Genomic DNA, 20,560 nt, shown 5'->3' on the forward strand with positions numbered 1-20,560 from the left:
TAATTTTGGCTATTGTATTCGTCAGTTCTTCAGTTTCCACTTGGTTGGTTCTTGTTTTTAATAGGTTAAGGTGATTTGCCGAAATTGTCTGTTTTGCCCTCTTGAATATTATCGCAGTTATTTTGTCTGTGTCAGATAGCTTCAGGGTTTGCAGCCCCACCCCGCCCCTATTTATAGATCTGTTTCTGTTGTATATTGTTTCTGTTGGTTTTCTTTCATATTTTCTTATCTCCTCTTGTGCCTGGTGAGTTTTGATTACATGCTGGGCCATGGATATGCAGCAGTGCTTGGGGAAATATATGTGATGTCATTTTTTTTAAAAAGAAAGAAAAGACAGGAAATCTTTTCAGATAAAAAAGAAGCACCACCTCCAGGTAAGGGTGTGTGTGGGAGGAAGGAGAGTCCAGCTGGAGCAGGTCAGTCCACACCTGGAAGCAGGCAGGGGCCTGTTGGAGGGGACGCAAGTCCTCAGATTCCATCAAGGGCATGGGCTGAGGGCCTCTCTGGCTCATTTTCATGTCTTCCTCCTCTGCCCTGGCTCCTCAGACTCTTCCAGCTGGAGATAGAGGCTGACGCCCTGGTGAACTTCCAGCAGTATTCTTCCCAGCTGCCACCCTTCTACGAGAGCTCCACCCACATCCTGCAAGCTGAGGTCCTGCAGCAGCTGACCGACCTCATCCGCAGCCACCCCAGCTGGTCGGTGGCCCACCTGGCGGTGGAGTTGGGCATCCGAGAGTGCTTCCATCACAGCCGCATCATCAGGTGGGCGGGGCACCTGACCAGGTGGGGCGGGAGGGCAGGGCCCAGGAGACCCTGGGAGTGGGGATGGGAAGTTCTCGGTCCTGCCTCAGTTCCCCTCCATAGCATCAGAGGTGGCCCAGAAAATTTGACTTAGAAGAGGGCGGCACTGCCTCTGGGTTGGAGCGGAGGAATGCTGACTGAAGTCAGAGAGAGCACTGTAACGTTTCTGGAGTGGCTACCAGGTGCCAGGTCCCTGGTCGCTGCTTTCGACGCCCCATGAACTTGAATCCTCTCGACATGCCCACGAGGTAGGGTCACTCCAGTGAGAGGTTATGTGTCTCGTAAGGTCACTCAGCTGATGAGGCACCAGTTCCCTGGTGTCTCCTTCGAAAGGCCTGGTTGCCCTTCTAAAGCTGCAACACTTTCATTCATACCTCCATTTGGCTAACACGTGTCAGTGGATAGCCCTGGTGAGGGCCCCGTGCTGGCCAGCGGACTCCAGCTCGCCATCCTGCCCTGAGGTGGCCATGCCTCCAGTTTTCCTCCTCAGACAGCTTGCTTCCACCCCCAGCCCCAAAGCTCAAAACCCTTCACTGTCCTTTACAGCTTAACCAGCCTGTTCCCGGACATCATGGTGTTTCATCTCACAATAGTTCTATCCGTTTCCTGCGGCAGACCTGGCAGGTTTTATTTTTTATAGTTTTGTAGATAATGTTTTTGAAGCCTAGAAAAAGCTTGTGAATTGCCCAAGGTTGGTGAGATTTCTGCCTTCTGTGATTCTTTCTATGCCACCCCACTGCTCACTTCAGGCCGAGGTGGCCTTCGGGCACATCCCTCATACAGGTGTGCACACGGAACTAAAAATGGAGGAGAAAATGACATCTGATACAATAACTCAGTGACTCAGCCCTGGGTTTGAACCAGACAGCTCGAGCAGGGCATGCACGCTCTTGGACTCCTCGCCCACCTCCCTTGAGTGTGCCCTTGGCTTCCTGAGCACCCCGCCCACTTGGCGCCACACCCCTCACGGCCCAGCCCTCCCTCCCCTGCAGCTGCGCAAATAACAAGGAGAATGAGGAGGGTTGCACGCCCCTGCACCTGGCCTGCCGCAAGGGCGACACCGAGGTCCTGGCGGAGCTTGTGCAGCACTGCCGCGCCAACGTGGACGTCACCGACAACAGCGGAGAGACCGCGTTCCACTACGCGGTCCAGAGTGACAGCTCCCAAGTGCTGCAGGTGAGCAGGCGTGGGGGCAGGGCGACTGGCTCTGGCCACCTTACAGGGCCCGCGGCTGTCTTTGGGACCCTGGGCTCAGGTGTCACTGCCCCCACCTTGATCCTTGAGGCCTGAGCTCCTCCGTGGTGGGTCTACCCCCCACCCTACTCTTTCCTCTGCAAGCTTATCATGGAGACACATTCTTGACCCCTTTGGTCCAATGACCCAGGGAAAGTCCTCCAGCCCAGCAAACTGATCTCGAAGTCCAGACCCGCCCATCAGTTTATCCCAAACACCCGCCATAGGCCTGACCCCTGGGCTGGGTGAATGCATTTCAGCTCCTGCCTCGAGGTGCCCATGCTCCAGCAAGATCTGGGGCTTACCTTTTTACAGGAACTCAAGCAAATAAAACTCCTTCAGACTGCTCTAGGCATTTGTTCCAGAGAGACTCCTTCTGTTAAAGTTTTGATTAGCTGGGCAGAAAAATAAAAAATAAAAGTTGTGGGCGAGTAGATCAAGTGACGAAAAAACTACCTTCTATATCAGAGAGAAGAGACAGAATACTGGGCTGTGTTTTATTGCCTAGAATTAGAAGATTCTTCCAAAGTTATATCCTTCTCTCTGCCCTTGGCATTAGAATGGAACCACATTATTCCAGAAAATGTGGATTCCTGTCTTATGATTAGTGCTCAGAAGGAAGGGAATTCTGCGCCCACTGTTGAACTTCACCCTTACTAAGACCCCACTGTGGGCCCAGCACAGTGCCACATGGAGCCTGGCTCTAAGCAGAGGGTGGGACACACTCTTATCAGTACCTGTCCTTCATCGCTGGCCTTGTATCTGGCCCTGTACTCAGTGTTAAATGTGTTCTAGTTAATTCTCTGTGGATGGGGGCTCTTGTCCTCTCCTCACCAAGGAGACCGAGGTTCAGTGAAGTTAAGAAATGTGCCCAGGGAGGACCACAGAGCTGTGAGCAGCAGAACTGCTCTTGAGTCAGGCCTGGATGCCAGCACCTCAGCTTCCCTGCTGGGTCCCCAACCTGTTCTCAGACCCAGCCAATCACAAGGGTCCACAGGGGTCATAATTAACCTCAGGGAGACAACTTTCAGCCACAACCAAGAAAATAAAAGCCTTGCAGTTGTCTTACGAATACTGGTATCTTGTTTTGTTTTCTTTTAAAGAAATCACACCTACACAGAGCAAAATGATATTCAGGCAGGATAGAAGGATATGCAGTGAAAAGCAAGTCTTTTACTCCTGCACAGACCCCCAGTGCCCATCCCAGATACAACCTGCTTTTAAGTTTCCTGATTGAGAAAATTTTCATGCACGCCGCAGTCGGGTCAGACTAGCGCCCCAGCCAACACCGGCACAGCCAGCTTCTTCCTGCCCCTGGAGCCCCCTTTCTCCGTTGCTTCTCTTAAAGTTCTCGGCTGGGTTCTCACCAAGTCTCACAGGGTTCTTCCCTTCCCCTGAAGCCCCAGAGAGGGACGGCCACGGTGGTGGGTGTTAGGGGAGGGATGGGTCGGGGGCCTCGCTGTGTTTGGCTCTCCTGCCCACCCCACGGTCTTGCCGTCAGCTCCTAGGGAAGAACGCATCCGGTGGCCTGAACCAGGTGAACAACCAGGGGCTGACCCCGCTGCACCTGGCTTGCCAGCTGGGGAAGCAGGAAATGGTCCGTGTGCTGCTGTTGTGCAACGCTCGCTGCAACATCATGGGACCCGGTGGCTACCCCATCCACACGGCCATGAAGTTCTCCCAGAAAGGGTAAGACCCTGCCCTGCCCTGCACGGTCCACTGGGCCTCTTGTCTGCACGGCCAGTCCTCCCACCCAGGCGAGCAGTGGCCCCCTCTCCTTAGATGTGTGTCAGATCCGTGTGCCAAGGGCTGCCCTGGCACAAAGAAAGTACGAATATCTGATAAATGGGGAGTGGTGGTGGTGTGTGAATCTCAGTCCACCAGCTCCACCGTGCAGGAATAGGACTTTCACAGTTGTTCAGTGATGCACCTGAATTTCTGAACAGGTACCTCCCTCACCAAACTGAAGAAAAACAATCTTAAACTTTTCAGGGGGTTCCCCTTTCTTACTCTCTAGGTGATGCCCTGGTGCAGGAGGCCCCTCTCCCCTGAAGGAGGGTGGATGGATCCTCTTCCATCCAATTCAGTCTGATCTGAACAGCGCCTTCACAGCTACAGGGCTCTGCAGCTTCTGCTCCCAGCTGGAAGCCTAGGAATGTTTGGCACAGTGGCCCCCGATCTCGTCCACCTCATGCGTCCTTCCTTCCTGGCTGGTGGCATGGCTGAGATGCAGGTGCCAGGCCCTTGTCTTGGGTAGCTCTGGACCACTCTTTTTTTTTTTTTAAAGAAGTTAGCTGTTTTATTTATTTATGGTTGTGCCATGTGGCTTGTAGGACCTTAGTTCCCCGACCAGGGATTGAACCTGCACCCCTTGCACTGGACGCGTGGAGTCTTAGCTGCTGGTGGAATCCCTAGACCGTTCATTCGTTCCTTTCTCCTCAGCCCTAGAGAGCCCTGTCTGAAGAAAATTCTCCATGGTTGGTGTGTGTGTATGTGTGTGTGTGTGTGTGTGGTGCATGTTGGGGGCTGGGGTGGGGTAAAAGAGATGACTTTCAAAATCTTAACCAAGAAGGTACAGTATCTGGAATGAACGAACGAGTGAATGAGTCAGTCCCAGGCACTGTGCTAAGCACTGGCCTTACAGAGATGGATGAGAGAAAGTCCAAGACAAGGGGACACAGGAGTCACACAGTACCTTCCAGTACCTTCCGTCTACCTCAGTGCTAGATAAGCATTGAGAAAGAACGGGGAGAGGCCCCCCTCGGGTGGAAGGCAGGCACTCTTATTCTCCTTCAGAGTCTTCTTTCCTCTGGAGTTTGCACCCACCTTGCTGGCCTCTGAAGGGCCTTGCTGTCCCCTTGAAGGTCTGGTCCAAGCTCAGCAAACCCTCCTTTCCTTGATTCTCAACTTGCACAGCCAAGACAAACTAGTACTTTCAGAAAGACCTGACCAAATGGTTGGAGACAATCCTAACACCTTCCCCTTAGTCACCAGGTTACCAAGTTGCTGATCCAAATGGGCACATGTGATGGGTGATGCTCTCCCATACCCAAGGGCTGGCATGGCAGCCCCGCTCCAGCTTGACTTTAGCCACCCTACTGGACCCAGGAATGTGCTTGTTCTAGGTTACTTCCAAGATACTGTCCAGGTTGCTTCCTCCTCCGACACCCGCAGCTACATCCCAAGCCTCCCGTGTGGACTGTTGCACATAAGACAACCAGTTGTCTCATCCCTCAGTGTGCCTTGCATGCAGCCACACGCCTCTAGGACCCCCAGGAGGCACATCCCTCTGCCACCACATGGCAGCCCCAGCAGTTGCACTCTGAGAATCACAAGTGTTAGGGTTACTGGGACTGATTCCATCCCAACTCTAATCTGGAGGCCCCTCTGCTGTTGGCGTCAACTCAGCTGAGCTTCATAGCGAGCTGGGTCTGTGAAGCTCCAGTTTCAATTCACCTAACGTTTTCAAGCTTCATTAGTGTCTTTGCAGGTACCAGAACGCCCCTCCTTTTTCAGGCAGAGTAGTCCTCCATAGTATTAATCTATCCCACATTCTGCTTATTCGTCTGTCTATGGGGACTTGGGCTGTTTCCACCTTTTGGCCATTGGGAATAGTGCTGCAGTCAGCAGTGGCATATGTCTACTGAAGCCCCTGTTTTCAGTTCTTCTGCCGACGAGTCTAGGAGTGGAAAGCTGTACTCTTAACTGCCCTGCCTACCGCCTCCTACAGGGTGCAGTCCCTGCTTGAAACACCAGGGAGGTGGGGGGAGGATGGAGCACAGCCATGTGCCAGGCCCAGGCCCAGGTGCTGGAGTATCTTTTACCCTTTAATCCTCATTTATTCCTCATCCCATCCTGTTAGGACCATTCCCATATTGCAGACAGGCTGGGCCACTTTCCAGAGGTCACCAGCAGGAAGCTGGGGCTTAACCTCAAGCCTGTCTAACACTGCAGCCAGCACCAATGAGAGAGATCATTGCTGACTGAAGTCATCAAGGAAGGCTTCCTGGAGGAGGGGGCCTGAGATGTGCCCTGAGGGACTCAGGATACCATTGAAATGCCACGACATGCATGCTGGTTGGTTTTGTTGCAACTCTGTTTCCAGGAGCTTTCCCTCACCAGTTGATGAAGCCATGACCTCTTTCAACATCAGGTTGCCCCCGCCAGCCTTCTTATTCCCACATGGCTTGTCTCTCACCAGGTGTGCTGAAATGATTGTCAGCATGGACAGCAGCCAGATTCACAGCAAAGACCCCCGCTATGGAGCCAGCCCCCTCCACTGGGCCAAGAATGCAGAGGTAGGCAGGGTCTAAGGATGAGCTGGGTGGGCAGGGTTTAGGGTCCTGGAGCCCTTGGTTCCTTGGCTGCCAACAGGAAGGTGTTCCTGAGAGGCCTCTGAGGATGACACTCAGGGGATTGATCTTGCAGTGGGCCCGCCAGGCAGGTAAGCCTAAGGAGAGGTGACATCCTGGCCCCTCCGTGGTCTCCTCATGTGTGAACTGGGGGTCCGTGGCCTACCTTGGAGGTGTCATGAAGTCAGCAAAGCAATGCATGAGAAGATTTCTTCATAAATTGTCAAGTACCTTGCAAATCAAAGAAGGTGGATGGTGGTGGTGATGGCGGTGCCTCTAACTTCTTCAGAGAGCATGGCCGAGCATCTTGAGGCCTGTCCCTGAGCCAGACTCTGACCCCCTGGGAGGATGGAGGCCTCTGATCTCTCATCTCCAGGAAGCACAGCCCAGCAGTGCACTGGGTGCCCTCAAAGGTCATGGCCTACTTGCAAATGCGATGGGCCAGGAGGGAGGAGCCTCCCAGCCGCTGTGGGCACCTTCATGCCGGGAGCTAGATACCAAGTCAGGCCCTTCTGTAGGGCTTTTGTTCACTCTGTGAGGTAGGAACTCGCACCCCCATTTTCACAGCAGGGGAAGCTGAGGTGCAGAGGGGTGCAGTGGCCTTTCCCAGCTCAGACAGTGGGGATGAAGGAAGAAGGCTGAGCTTTGGGCTTGGGTCTGTCAGGTTCCAGAGCCCAGGCCCCACAGGACTGTTGGTGAGTAGGGGTACGTGTTGCCAAGGCACAGAGAGAGGGAGTCACACCTCTGCAGGGTCCCGGGCAGGGTCATAGTGAGTGGGGCAGTTCTGGGGCAGGGCGCAGAGGAACCGTTGCAGGGAAGGATGGGGTCCTGTGATCTCCAGGAAAGGACCCAGAAGCCCCTTTCAAGTCACCATGTCTTCAGCTTTTTGTCCCCTAGTTCCCGAGGGGTGTGGAAGGCAAGGTCTGGGGCTACCTGCCACCTGGGCTCTTCCTGCTGCTGGAGCTTTCCAGAGGCCCAAGACCCGAGGACGTGGCTGTGCCCAGGTGCCATCAGGTGCCACAGGCCACAGCTGCTCCGGCTGCCCAGCTGACCGGGGCTGGGACTCTTGTCTCCATAGATGGCCCGCCTGCTGCTGAAACGGGGTTGCGACGTGAACGGCACCAGCTCTGCAGGGAACACAGCCCTGCACGTGGCCGTCATGCGCAACCGCTTCGACTGTGTCATGGTGCTGCTGACCCATGGGGCCAACGCTGATGCCCGAGGCGAGCACGGCAACACCCCGCTGCACTTGGCCATGTCGGTGAGCCCCAGGTTGGCTGCCCATGCGGCAGGGGTCAGGTGACCACCCGGGCCAGGGCAGGTCCCCCTCTGAGTCCAGAATAAAAACTGCTTCCTCTGCGCTCCGGGACCTCTCATTCCCATGCCTCCATGTGACATCTGGACACAGTGAGAGGGGAAAATACAGCTCTGGCGACTGACTGTGCCCTGGGCAACTCACATCACCTCTGCCAGACTTGACTTCCTCATCTGGAGGATGGAGGTGTCAGTACCCACCTGGCAGAGGTGTTGAGTGGATTCAGTGGTAGACACCCTGTGACTTTATGAGGGATGTCTAAGCAGCGCATGTAAGACCCAGCACAGAGTGAGCATGCCCAGGATGTTCGTCCTCATCCCGGCATCATCAGGGCAAACTTCATCTGCATGATACTCTTATTTCCCTGGAAGGCTCCAAGCTTCTGGAAGGCAGGCCTGCTTACACATCTTGGTGGCCCATGGCAGGCACTGGTCACCTTTGTTGGTTTATCATAGAGCACAGTTTCTGCCCTTAAAGCGACTGCAGTGAGGTTAGAAAAACTACAGCATGAACATATTAAATGCAGGGGAGAGAGTTTTATTTGTTACAGATGTGTGTGTGTGTGTGCGTGTGTGTGTGCAATTGTACCTGTAATTCATAAACCATAGGTACCCATAATTCTGTTCAACTTGTCTTAGAGTCATAAACTAGGAAATCTCTCTGGGACTCTAAAAGAAGTAGATTTAGGACAAATTCAAAGACATCCTGTTTTATACCAAAGGTCGTAATTGTAGAGGGGATGTTGCCCAAAAGACTGAAACTATAAATAGAACTGTGAACATTTTTAGCACTGAATGGGCCCTTTGAATTATGTAGTTGAACAGTTCTCAAACTTTTTGGTCTGTCTTTTATACTCTTAAAAACTATTGAGAATCTCGTAGACTTTGTTTATTTGAATTTGATCATCCATATTGACCATATTAAAAATTACAAATGAGGGATTTTCAAGATACTGATGACTTCATTTAAAAATAACGATGATTAGGACTTCCCTGGTGGTCCAGTAGCTGAGACTGTGCTGCCAAAGCAGGACCCTTGGTCAAGGAACTAGATCCCACATGCTGCAACTAAAGATTCTGTATGCTGCAACAAGGATCAAAGATCCCACATGCCGCAGCTAAGGCCTGGTACAGCCAAAGAAGAAATGAAAGAAAAATAATTTTTTAAATTTAAAAAATAAAAACAAGAATGATTTACCAAGCCCATGCTATTGTAAGTAACATATTTATGGAAAATCAACTTTAATTTCCAAAACAGAGAATAATAGAAAACAGTTGGTATTGTTTTATATTTTTGTAAATCTTTTTAATGCCTGGCTTCAGAGAAGGCATGGATTTCCCTGTCTTCTGCTGCATTTATTCTGTTGCAGTATGTTGTTGAATGTGTTAAAAATATGAAGAAAATCTGGCCTCACATAGATGTGTTTATAGTTGGAAAATATAGGTTAACTGTACCTTTTCAGATAATTGTGGATATTCTTTGTTGTTCAATCGCTAAGTTGTGTCTGACTCTTTGAGACCCCGTGGACTGCAGCACACCAGGCTTCCCTGTCCTTCACCATCTCCCAGTTTGCTCAGATTCATGGTCTACACCAAAACTTGACAAGGGGTAGTTTCTGACAAGTTGAGTGCAGTGGACACTCTGAAGCCATCTCCTTAGACTTTTTACACTTTGTTACAGTCAAATCTATTGGCATCTCTTGCACTTTGTGTGGATCTTTTAACCTATGCACGATTCCGTGTCATCTTTGGAAAATACTAGTTCACTGAGTATGCCCAGCTTCCAAATGTTGACTCGATTCATCATACAGTCTCAACACCCCCCACATTTGTAAATATCACTAAGGTTTCATCAGAACAGTTTCTAAATTTGGGGAAACCATTGGAGCCCATCATGGTATATACCAGTTTTCTAGAATTCCAGTTTTTGTTTGAAAGCTTGAGTTTTATCACTGGCACAAAATACTGCCAGCTGTTTTTCTTGAAGTGACAGCTCACTGCATTCATTTTTGAGAAAATGTCTCCTAGATACCCAAAGCTGAACAATCATAGTTTGCCTGCCAGTCGTTTCTCAAGTGAAAACAGTGTTTCATAAAAAACAAGTAGCTTGTTCCACTCATGACTCAATCAGTCACATGGGAATTTTCCCGAGACAACCATCATACTTGGTTATGCCACAGACACGCCGTGTGCACACTTTCCATTTTATGACACTGGAAACACCAGTGTAGGAATATAGTAAGATTAACATTTCTTAGTGCTTCATCAAGGGACTGGCTTTTTTTTTTTTTTTTTAATTTTTTGGCCATACCTAGCAGCATGTGGGATCTTAGTTCCCTAACCAGGGATTGAACCTGTGTCCCCTGAATTGGGAGTTCAGAGTCTTAACCACTGGACCACCAAGGAAGTCCCCCGAAGCTGGCTTTTTAATGAATGAATTCACTTTTCACTTGAGCACGTGGCAGAGAAGAAAACGATGACAACAGTTAGTCTGTGGACACTGTTTTGCTTCATGCTTAAGGCACCAGGAGTTTTACCCATAGATGTTTTTACACCATTGGTACAAAAGTCAGCCGTGGGACTTCCCTGGTGGTCTAGTGGCTAAGATGCCTGAGTTCCCAATACAGGGGGCCCGGGGTTTGATCCCTGGTCAAGGAACTAGATCCCACATGACACAAATAATAGTCTGCATGCTCTTCTTGTTGTTTAGGTGCTAAATCGTGTCTTACTCTTTTGCGACCGCATGGACTGTAGCCCACCAGGCTCCTTTGTCCTTGGGATTTCCCAGGGGAGAATACTGGAGTGGATTGCCCTTTCCTTCTCTGGAGGATCTTCTCAGTCTAGGGATTGAACTCATGTCTCTTGCATTAGCAGATGGATTTTTAGCTGAGCTACCTGGGAAGCCTAAGAGTTTGCTCGTCACCACTGAAAGATCCCCCATGCCACAGCTAAGCCAAAAAGAAAACAAACTACATAAAAATCAGCCACTGCATAAAGGCAAACAGCATCTTGATATTTCTATGAAACAGTTCTAAGCTCTGGAACCCTCTAAAGGGTCTCCATGTTCATGGGGGTCCACAGTTCCTACCTTGAGAAGTGCTGACCTAGGCCACTGCTTCCATACTTGCATCACCTGCATTCCATCTGCACAGTTTCTGGCAGATTCACAAACCGCTTTTACAATTATGTACTTAATCATTGCTTTAAGTTGCCTTGCTTTTGCTGCTGCTGCTTAGTCACTTTGAAAGAAAGTGAAGTGAAGTCCCTCAGTTGTGTCCAACGCTTTGCAATCCCATGGACTGTAGCCTACCAGGCTCCTCAGTCTATGGGATTTTCCAGGCAAGAATACTGGTTGCCATTTCCTTCTCCAGGGGATCTTCCCGACCCAGGAATCAAACCTGGGTCTACCACGTTGTAGGCAGACACTTTACCACTGAGCTACCAGAGAAGCCCTGGCTTGCTTTCAAACTTACTTAAACCTATACTTATTGGAGAAGGAAATGGCAACCCACTCCAGTATTCTCCCCTGGGAAATCCCAAGGACAAAGGAGCCTGGTGGGCTGCTGTATATGGGGTCTCACAGAGTCGGACACGACTGAAGCAACTTAGCAGCAGCAGCAAACCGATAGTGGTAAACCAGGGCCACAAATAAAAGGTAACCAAAGAAGGAATATATAAATAATAGTTGAAACACACATTTACCTGTGCCCATATACCTCCTAATGGGGTGTGAACAGCCATTTGGAAAACAGCATTCTAGACACATCTCTTCATGCTTTAGGCAAGGGTTTCCACCCCGAGAGAGAGACGTAAGCCCAGCGCTCAGGTCTCCTGGCAGCCAGCCTGTTGGTGTGTCCTGGGAACTGTGCCCAGCTAGCCCCACTGCCCCACCTCCAGACGTTCACTGCATGTGCTCTGGGGAGGGGCCTGCCATCAGGGAAGACTTGTGCTCAGTTTCTTCCTGACTCAAACCCCCCCACACACCCGGACTCAATAGGGGGCCTTTCTTTGATCACGCTTTCCTGCTATTCCTGCAAGCAATCAGCAGCTGACCCTTCAGTGTCCCCATGACTCTGGGGTCAGGGGTCATAGACACATTGCTTCCTTTGAGAAGAAGCTGGCAGGCTAGGGGAAGGGGATGTCATTCCAGTTTCTACCTGGGTTCTTAGATTCTCAGCTACGGGGATACTCATAAGCCTATTTGTCAGGGCACTGGCCTTCCAACTGTAGACTTTGCAATATGGGATTGACTGCGGGTGGAGGTCAGAAGGGTTTCAGTGTCTCTTCCCATCCTGGTGAAAGGCCCCCCGAGGTGATGGGTTGTGGGGTGAAAAGGCCGAGGTCCTTTCTCTCCACGAGTCCCTGGGCTGTTGCCGATTTCACCCCCCCTCCCTCCATCCCCAACAGAAAGACAACATAGAGATGATCAAGGCCCTCATCGTGTTTGGTGCAGAGGTGGATACCCCAAACGACTTTGGAGAAACCCCTGCGTTCATAGCCTCCAGGATCAGCAAACGTACGTGCTCTGCACTCTGGGACCAGAGTTGGGGGTGGTGAGGGGGGGTGCAGGGAGGAGGGAGGTCCTAGCCATCAGGTGCCTGCATCCTGTCCACCCCCACCCCCAACTATTCCCTGCAGGGAGCACCTAGGAGCACCTGGGAGGCCCCGAGCAGAAGTGTCCGGTTCCCAAGGACGGGGGCCCTGCCCGCTAGACTGAGCCCCCGGGGGCTTGCCGAACCAGTGCGCTCTTCCCTGTGACTCCCACACCCCCCCAGGGTGCCAGGACTTGGGGTGGGGGTGGGGAAGGCAGTGGGAGCAGCCCTCTTCACCACTCTTGGAGAATTAATTCACTGATGGAATCACTTGTAAGAACAGCCTCAGGCTGGTGCATTGCTATATGACACGTTTGCCCCCCCCACCCCGCTTGTACACAGGCATGTGCATGACACGTGTGCCCTCCTTGCACACTGGCACGGTGTATGCACTGCGTGCATACTTGGCGAGCCTTGGCTGCTGGGCTGGAAAGAGCACATCCTCCTTACCAGCCGCCTGGAGCCCTCTGGAAGGTTCTGGGGAGCTGTGGAGGTTGCTGTGGGTGATACCTCATAGTGGGTGCCAGCAAGCGTGCATGCGTGCGCATGTGCGTTTTCAGTGATCCTGTCCGGTAGGTGGGAGTAGATACCCACTGGCTGGTTCATCCCTGTTGAGCTCAAAAAGCCTTGAGAATTGCTCAACATGGAGGTGGGAGTCCTGCTTTCTTGACTGGCATAGAAGGGAAAGAGGGTTCCTCAAATACCAACCTTCTCATCCATGTTCCAAGTTCGAGACCCCAGAAGCTGTTTTGGGTATAACAGATTAGAGTCCACACGCTGTGTCAGGGTAGGCTGGGCTCTTGGGCACCCCCGACCCCCCAGGTGGCCTGGGGTAGGGGATCAGGTGCAGAACGGACCTCTCATTTGCGTCTGGTCAGTTTCTGATCCTGTGCCATCTCCCCCTCCCCACACATGACAAGTCGTCACCAGGAAGGCGCTCCTCACTCTGCTGAGAACTGTGGGGGCCGACTACCGCTTCCCACTCACGCAAGGGTTCTCGACGGAGCAGTGCTCCGCGGCAGCTCCCTCCTTCTCCATGGAAAGATCTCATCCCCCACCGATCAGCTTAAACAACCTAGGTAGGCCTGGCCCCTCCCATGCCCCCTCCTCTCCACCTGGTTCCCAGGTCCCTGGGTCAGGCAGTCCTGAAAGAAAGAAAGAAACCCTGGGGCCCAGGGAAGAGGTTATTAAAGGAAGCAAGGGGCAATGGGCAGCATTTGTCAGCCTTGGGGGACAGCCAGCAACACATAGAGTCCGGAGACTGGTGGGGTCCCTGGCTAATGGCCTGTGGTCCGTTTCCTCTGACAGGGTTCCTTGGACACCTATAAGGTGGGCGTTTTGTTGACCTCTCTATGCCCTGGGAGCTCAGGCAGGCAGCGAGGAGTACTCTTGGGGGCTCAGAGCTGTTGGGGGTTCTCTGGCTTCTACCAGGAGCCTTTCTACCATGCTGCTGCGTCTCCATCAGGCCCGGGGCTGCTGTGCTCCTCTTCCAGCCCCTTCAGTGACCTACTGGCCAGGCAATTAGCATCTGCCCCTGTGCATCCTCAGTATCCATGGAGACGGCCCTCAAGGAGGCAGAGACCTTCTCTGGGCTTCCTGTGGGCCTGGCCCACCCTGAACCCTGGATTGTTTAGGAATGGGGGTTCCCTGAACAAGGCAGCCAGGGACTGATCCTTCACAAGCCAGCACTATTCTTAAACTCTTGGGGAATCAGACACCAGCATCTTTAGACAGGATAGCCTGGCCAACCCTGAACTCAGAACAGGGCAGAGCGGGTAGCCACAGTTAGTCCCTCTGGCTCTGCCTCTCTCCCCTACGGCCCCTCCTCCCCGCCCCCGCCCCCCACCCCCATCATTCTCTCTCAATTTTACAGGCAATCAGTCACCCAAGCCAGGCCGGATGGTGGGCCTGGGGCGCGGCATCAGATGGGTAATGCCCTGGGCCTAGAGGAGCCGCAGGGCCTGCTGTGCCCTGAGTTAGATGCAGCTCTAGTCCCCTCTTCTCCTTTGTCTCAGCCGCACGTCCCGCTCCCTGGCGCTCTGTCCATCACCTCTCTTGGCTAGGCTTGCGCTTATCCTGTCCACTCTGGCCCCTTGCCCTGGTGAGGGGGAGACACATTGCCTGGAAGCCTGCTGTCCTGCTTTGCTGCTTCTAAGACTCCATGCACTGTGATGGGACAGCCTGTCAGAATCCGGATGACGAGGCCTTGCAGGGCCAGGCTGCTTGTCAGGAGAGCAGCTAATGCATTCGTTGGGCGTGGGGTGGGCCTCAGACCCAGGCAAAACATGCCTGCTGCGGGTGAGGGCACCGCTCTGAGGCCTCTGAGGAAGTTTCCAGACCTGGGATCAGAACAAGAGGTGTCTGGGAAGCAGTCGGGCTATCTCTCTTCCTTCAGGGAGTCAAACCCCGGGGAATGTCCCGACTCAGCCCTTTTGGCTAAACGAGCCTCATCCGTAAATCGGGGATAAGGACTCTGGAGAAGGTGGTTGTCCGCAGCACCGGCTGGCACGCGTGAAGAAACGCTCTGCGAAGTGGATACAGCACACGGGGAGGGGTGCTTGCGCTTAGGGGCTCTGGGGGGAAAATACAGGGAAATCGAGAGCTTGCCAGGCAGGCTGGGGGGCCATGCCCAGAGCAGTGGGCCCCCCTCCACGTTCCAAGCCCCCTGCTCCCCAAGGGGCCAGTTGTATTCTGGGATGAAGAGCCCTTGCAGGGAGTGGGAGGCAGATGTTCCTGCCAGGGACAGAGGGGTGAGGGCACAGCTCCAGGTTTGCCCCCAGGACCCGTGGAGGGGGGCGTGGGGGACCAGCACCTGCTTGGGCCCTGCCCACCCTGCCCTGTGCCCCACAGAACTGCAGGACATCACGCAGATCTCCCGGGCCCGGAAGCCAGCCTTCATCCTGAGCTCCATGAGGGACGAGAAGCGGACGTGAGTGTTGAGGACAGGGCGGGGGGTGGGGGGCGGTGCACATGTGCGAGGCCTCTGGTGGGCTGCCCAGAAGGCTTGGGACTGTTGTTTAGTCTGCATCTGGCTCTGTGAGGTGGCTTGCGCCCTCTGCAGTTCACAGCAAAGAGACTGAGTCTTCAGAGAGCCTGGGTCTACTTCATCAATTGCCCTGCAGGCTCCTGGTCACTCGATGGAGCTGGCTGCGGCCCTGTCCCTTCTCTTCCCGCCCCTGTCCCGGGTCGTCAGGGGAGCTGGCCTAGATCTCCTCTGGAGAGAGCCCTCAGCGGCATCAGTGCTGAGCCTGCTTCCCTCCGATTCCTCCCACTCCCTACCTTCCCTCCCTCCAACAACCAGTAGGAGTAGGGCTGGCGTCCCAAGCCCCTGCTGTCTACCCAGGCCCATGCTAGGAGGCAGGCCGGGCTGATGGGTGCAAAGAGAGGCCCAGACCCTTGTCCCCGCGGACAGTCCCTGGTGACCACAGTTGTCAGAACCCATGCCCACCAGCTTGGCGAGTTCCCAGGACAAACATGCCTCCTTTCGGCTGTACTCTCTCTACCCTTCCCTACAATAATAGAGGTGGTTTATCTGTTCTCTGTTTTTGTTTTTATTTTTTTACTATCCTGTGTTCCTAACTGCCTTCCTCGGGAGGCACTCATTAGTAACCTTGCTTGGCAGATGCAGAATGTGAGGGGAAGTCACTTGCTCAAGGTCGCACAGAGTCGGTGTCAGAGCAGCCCGGGGCTTCCGCAGTCCGTGCCCTTTCTGCTCCCTGCAGGCTCTCTCCTAGTTGTACCCCTGTGCCCGCCCCTGCAGGGAAGGCCCTTCCCTCCTGGAAGCAGAGGCAGCCCCAGCTCCCGGGACCGGGCAGCCATATCGGTGGTTTCGCCTCACCTCTGAGGGGTCGGCTTCCCCTCAGAAGCTGTAGCCCACTCGTTTCCTCAGCCACCCTGGAACGTGCACCCTGGGAGTGCGCCTGCTCTAGCAGCCTCTCACGCTTCCCTCCTTGCACCCCTACACACACACCCCCCACCAGTGCAGAGGCCGAGGGGTACCCCAGGGAAGACCAACAGGTCCCTTCCAGTGAGAGGAGGGAGGGTGCAGAGGCTCCAGCAGGGCCAGGGGAGTCTGCACAGCCCTGAGAGCCTCCCCTTCCCCCAGAGGAGGGGTGAGGAGAGTCGGGACAGCCTGGGGGGCGCCCCCGCGCAGCTCTGCGCGCCGCACAGCTTAGCTCTGCTTCCTCCCGGTTGATCTCTCTGGTGCCAGCCCTATATCTTCAGAAGGGTCTCTTGCCCTTTTTCTCCAACCTCCCCGGTCAAGGGCCCCACAGGCCTCCAGCAACAGCACAGCCTGTTCTGCCACGTTTCGGGCTTGCTGCAAAGCTGGGCAGCTTGTCCAGGAAAAGATGAGGGAGCCCGGAGGCAGAGGTCACAGGCTCCCACATTTACCAGCTGTGGGGGAGACAGACCCAGGTGTCTGCTGAGGTGGTACCTGGCCAGAAGGGCTTACACCACCCGCACCCCCCCCCCCGCCCCCGCTGCCCTTACCTGCCTGGATCCTCTTCTTTGTTGCGCCTCTGGTCTCCTGAAGTCCCGTGTTTATCCCTGGACTGACTGTGCTGCCCACCCCTGGACCCCACCCCCAAGCCCCAGTAGCACGTGAGCTCCAGGGCTTGGTCTCCAGGGCTCAAGCTGCTGCCACCGGGCAGATGCTCAGGGACACGGCCCGCAAAGTGCTGGCTATAATGGGACCCTCTTCTCTCCCACTGCTGTTCCCACCACAGCCACGACCACCTGCTCTGCCTGGACGGAGGGGGCGTGAAAGGCCTCGTCATCATCCAGCTGCTCATCGCCATCGAGAAGGCCTCGGGCATCGCCACCAAGGACCTCTTCGACTGGGTGGCGGGGACCAGCACCGGCGGCATCCTGGCCCTGGCCATCCTGCACAGTGAGGGCTGCCCCTGGGCCGCGGGGCAGGATGGGGTGGGGCTGAGACCGGCCCTTGGATTTGGCTGAGTTTGTTTTCAGAGCTTTGCAGAGTTCATGGAGGTGGGGAGGACCCGAAAGCCCTCTTTCGGGGTGGGGGGTTGCACAGAGGGTGTTGGGGTCTGAGGCTGGAAGGAGAAGGGCTGAGGGTGGGCCACGGTAATGCCCTCCTAGCCGCAGAGGACAGAGCTGGTTCCCCTCCCTTTCAGTGTTAGGAGCCACCTTGAGTCACGAATGCCAGCACCCTGGTCTGCACACTTCACTTTACCCCAGGGACATGGAGGCGCTGGGAGAGGGGTGGCCCTAAGTCATGCGGCCCACCCCAGGGGGTGCTGGCCTAGGAGTCCCTAGGGCTCCCAGTCCAGCACATCCCAAGGCCGCAGGCAGTCTGCTCTCACTGCAGCCTCACCGAGGTCACGGGGGCACTTTGCTTGCTGGACAGACCTCAGGGTAGGCCTTGTCTCAACTCACACGATGTCTCCTTCATGGAGCTGCTGTCTGGCTGCGCGATGCTGCCTATAGGGGGCCCTCTCGGAGCCAGCTACCACCCTGCGGGAATTATCTCAGCATCCCTGCCCAGGTTGGGTTCCAGGCCCTCCAACTCGTCCTCCAGACCTGAAGGCACCAGGAGAGGACCCTCCCCTCCTTGACATCGGCCAGGCCTGTGCTTGGTGCCAGGGGTCAGGACAGAGCACGCCCCACCTCAGGGAGCCCCCGGGCATTAGGCGTTCACTGTGAGAGGAGGCTGTGGCCCGGCCATCCAGGGTGTTGGGGGACAGGGGACACAGCCAGCCCAGGAGGTAGCCTAGAGCAGCGTCCATGGAGCTCCAGGAAGAGGAGGGTTGTCAGGCAGCGGCTGCTGGGACCTCTCTTCCTGACCTCTGGGGCCCCAGGTCCCTTCCTGGTTTTCCCTGAGATAAGGGCCAGTTCAGGGCAGACCTCTGCCTGGGGCAGGAGGGTCATGAGGTCTGGGGGTGGGGCAGAGGGCGCAGGTCCTTGCTTCTCCTCCAGAGAGGGTCACGTCCTTCTTCAGGGGATGTTTATCCCCCATCCAGGGTCTTCAGGCTACCAGGGGCTATGGGAGGTATCTGAGAAGTCACCTAGTTCATCCTCTCCAGTGGGCAGAAGCCCCCACCTCCGTAGCCCCCTGCTTGCGCACCCCTGGCCTAACTGAGGGGTGCTTAGCGGTTTCCTTGTCCCATGAGGTGCAGCCTGCCCTGGGACACTGTCTGTTCTCATGAGACAGGGCTGGTCCTTCTATTCTGTGACAAATGGGGTGGATCTAGATTTATAAGCTTTTACACTTTCGGGGCCCATCATTAAAGAAAAAACACAAATTACGAATATAAAGTTAAGTACCGAGCCGTGGGGCCACTGAAGGGGATTTCTGCCTGTGTGGGAAGTTGCCAAGGAGGGTCCCAGGAGCCTCGGCTCAGTCAGTGCCCCCTCCCACCCCCGGTTCCTGTGCCCAGGCCCTCTGTCAGGGCAGCCCTTGCATCTTCTCCCCACCTCCGCCCTCCTCGTTCCTAGGCAAGTCCATGGCCTACATGCGTGGTGTGTACTTTCGCATGAAGGATGAGGTTTTCCGGGGCTCTCGGCCCTATGAGTCGGGGCCCCTGGAGGAGTTCCTGAAGCGGGAGTTTGGAGAGCACACCAAGATGACGGACGTCAAGAAGCCCAAGTAAGCCTCCTGGGTGGGACGTGGGCGGCTTTGGTGCCAGCCATGCACCCCTTTTGGCCCCTCCTGGGGCAGAAGGCTCCCTGCCCTGGTCTGATTAAAGCTGAGCAGGGAGGGGTTGGGGGGGTGCTGGGGAACACAGGTGGGGAACACCTTCTGCCCATGTCTGATGTTTTTCCATCCACACAGCACATCCCTGGGTCAGAGCCGGTTGATTCTCGTCCATCACACACATACTTGCTGAGCATGGCTCTGCGTGTGTGTGTGATAGGGTGATGCAGCCATCAGGTGGGAAGGCTTATGATCTGATTGGGAGATAACTGACCTAAAAAAATGGCAACCACGCAGAGTACCCTGTGCTTAAGAAGTTCCAGAAGAACCTTCAGTACCACCACTTCTTTGTAGTATTTATTTTCCATCCTGGTATTACTTGATTTTCTGCTTCATGCCATGTTTGCCTGCCAGACTGTGAGCTCCCTGAAGCAGGAATGTGACTGTCTTGTTTTTCCGTAGTCCCAGCATCTAGCACAATGCCTGCCCCAGAGCGGGCCCCTGAAAAGTGTTCAGCAACTGAGTCTCTGTGGGACCAAGATGGGGAGAAAAGACTGTGGACAAAGTGGTCAGGGAGGGCTTCCTGGAGGAAGTGAGGTGTGAGCAAGCTCTGGAGGGTTAGGAGGATTTCTTTTCATAATAAAGCTTTCTTTTTTTCCATTTAAGAATAATGTATAGTCTTTTAAGAAAAATTGGAAGATACAGAAAGTAAAAAGAAGAGGAAATATATCATCCATGATTTATTAACTGAAAGATAATGTTTTGAAAAATGTTTTTTGTATATTTTATCCTAGACATTTTTTTTCTGTTTTATGGTGAAATAGAACATTTAGAAAAGTACATTAAACAGTTCTGTGAATAAATCTAAAGCAGACACCCATGTATGACCACCAGCCAAGTCCAAAACGTGTGCCCTGCCCCATCACAGCTCCTTCTCCCCACCCCCCACGAGGGTAACCGCTATCTTGACTGGTGTGAACTGGATTTACCGGATTTTCTCTCCAGTTTCGGCACCTGAATGCAGCCCCCAGCATGGTTCGGTCCTGCCTGGATGGGTTTGGATGGAATCGTTTTGCGTTTTATCCTTCCTTTCCTCATTGCCACAGTGGTCAGCCTGGTGCCTGCTGATGGGTGAAGCTCTGTGCTTCATTCATTCTCGCTGCTCATGTGACGACACCCCCACGGTTTATTTCTCCAGGCACCTTTGCTGGGCCCTTGGGTTCTTTCCTGTTTGGACCTCTCGAGTCTTCAGTGGACATTTGGGGCCTTGCTTTCTGACCCTGTGGGGCGCATGCCTAGGAGTAGAGCTGCCAAGTCTTGGAGGAGGCATGGCCTCAACCCTCTGATTCTGCTCCGTGGTTTTTCAAAGTGTTGGTTTCTGTTTCCACTCCCCTTAGGCATGTTTGAGAGTTCCTGGTGCTCTGCATGGGCTTGCCAGGGGGCGCCACTGGTAAAGAACCTGCTTGCCGATGCAGGAGACGTAAGAGACTTGGGTTCGAAATTCTGGGTTGGGAAGATCCCTTGGAGGAGGGCATGGCAACCCACTCCAGTATTCTTGTCTGGAGAATACCATGGACAGAGGAGCCTGGTGGGCTACTCCATAGGGTCGC

General features: G+C 54.1%; 1 protein-coding gene and 1 non-coding gene across 7 annotated transcripts in view; one reads left to right on the forward strand and one right to left on the reverse strand.

Annotated features, from left to right (window-relative positions):
* Positions 1-20,560, forward strand: part of PLA2G6 (phospholipase A2 group VI) — a 58,800-nt gene that overhangs the window by 25,456 nt on the left and 12,784 nt on the right. For 4 of the 6 annotated variants that reach the window (XR_005719706.1, XM_040233277.1, XM_040233276.1 and 1 more), the window contains exons 3-12: positions 547-762; positions 1,794-1,977; positions 3,536-3,723; positions 6,236-6,332; positions 7,465-7,647; positions 12,108-12,216; positions 13,213-13,371; positions 15,143-15,221; positions 17,020-17,183; positions 18,752-18,902. Coding sequence is in view for 5 of the 6 variants with exons in the window: in XM_040233277.1 (XP_040089211.1) it covers positions 547-762; positions 1,794-1,977; positions 3,536-3,723; positions 6,236-6,332; positions 7,465-7,647; positions 12,108-12,216; positions 13,213-13,371; positions 15,143-15,221; positions 17,020-17,183; positions 18,752-18,902 (1,530 nt within the window). In the remaining variant the exon portion in view is untranslated. The remainder of the gene's footprint in view (positions 1-546; positions 763-1,793; positions 1,978-3,535; positions 3,724-6,235; positions 6,333-7,464; positions 7,648-12,107; positions 12,217-13,212; positions 13,372-15,142; positions 15,222-17,019; positions 17,184-18,751; positions 18,903-20,560) is intronic. The other 2 variants (XM_040233280.1, XM_040233279.1) reach the window with 1 other exon arrangement.
* Positions 10,034-10,106, reverse strand: TRNAG-CCC. The gene has a single exon. It is a non-coding gene; the product is annotated as a tRNA-Gly (tRNA).

The sequence above is a fragment of the Oryx dammah genome, unplaced genomic scaffold, assembly GCF_014754425.2.
Source record: "Oryx dammah isolate SB20612 unplaced genomic scaffold, SCBI_Odam_1.1 HiC_scaffold_29, whole genome shotgun sequence".
In the NCBI taxonomy this organism is placed as follows: Eukaryota; Metazoa; Chordata; class Mammalia; order Artiodactyla; family Bovidae; genus Oryx; species Oryx dammah.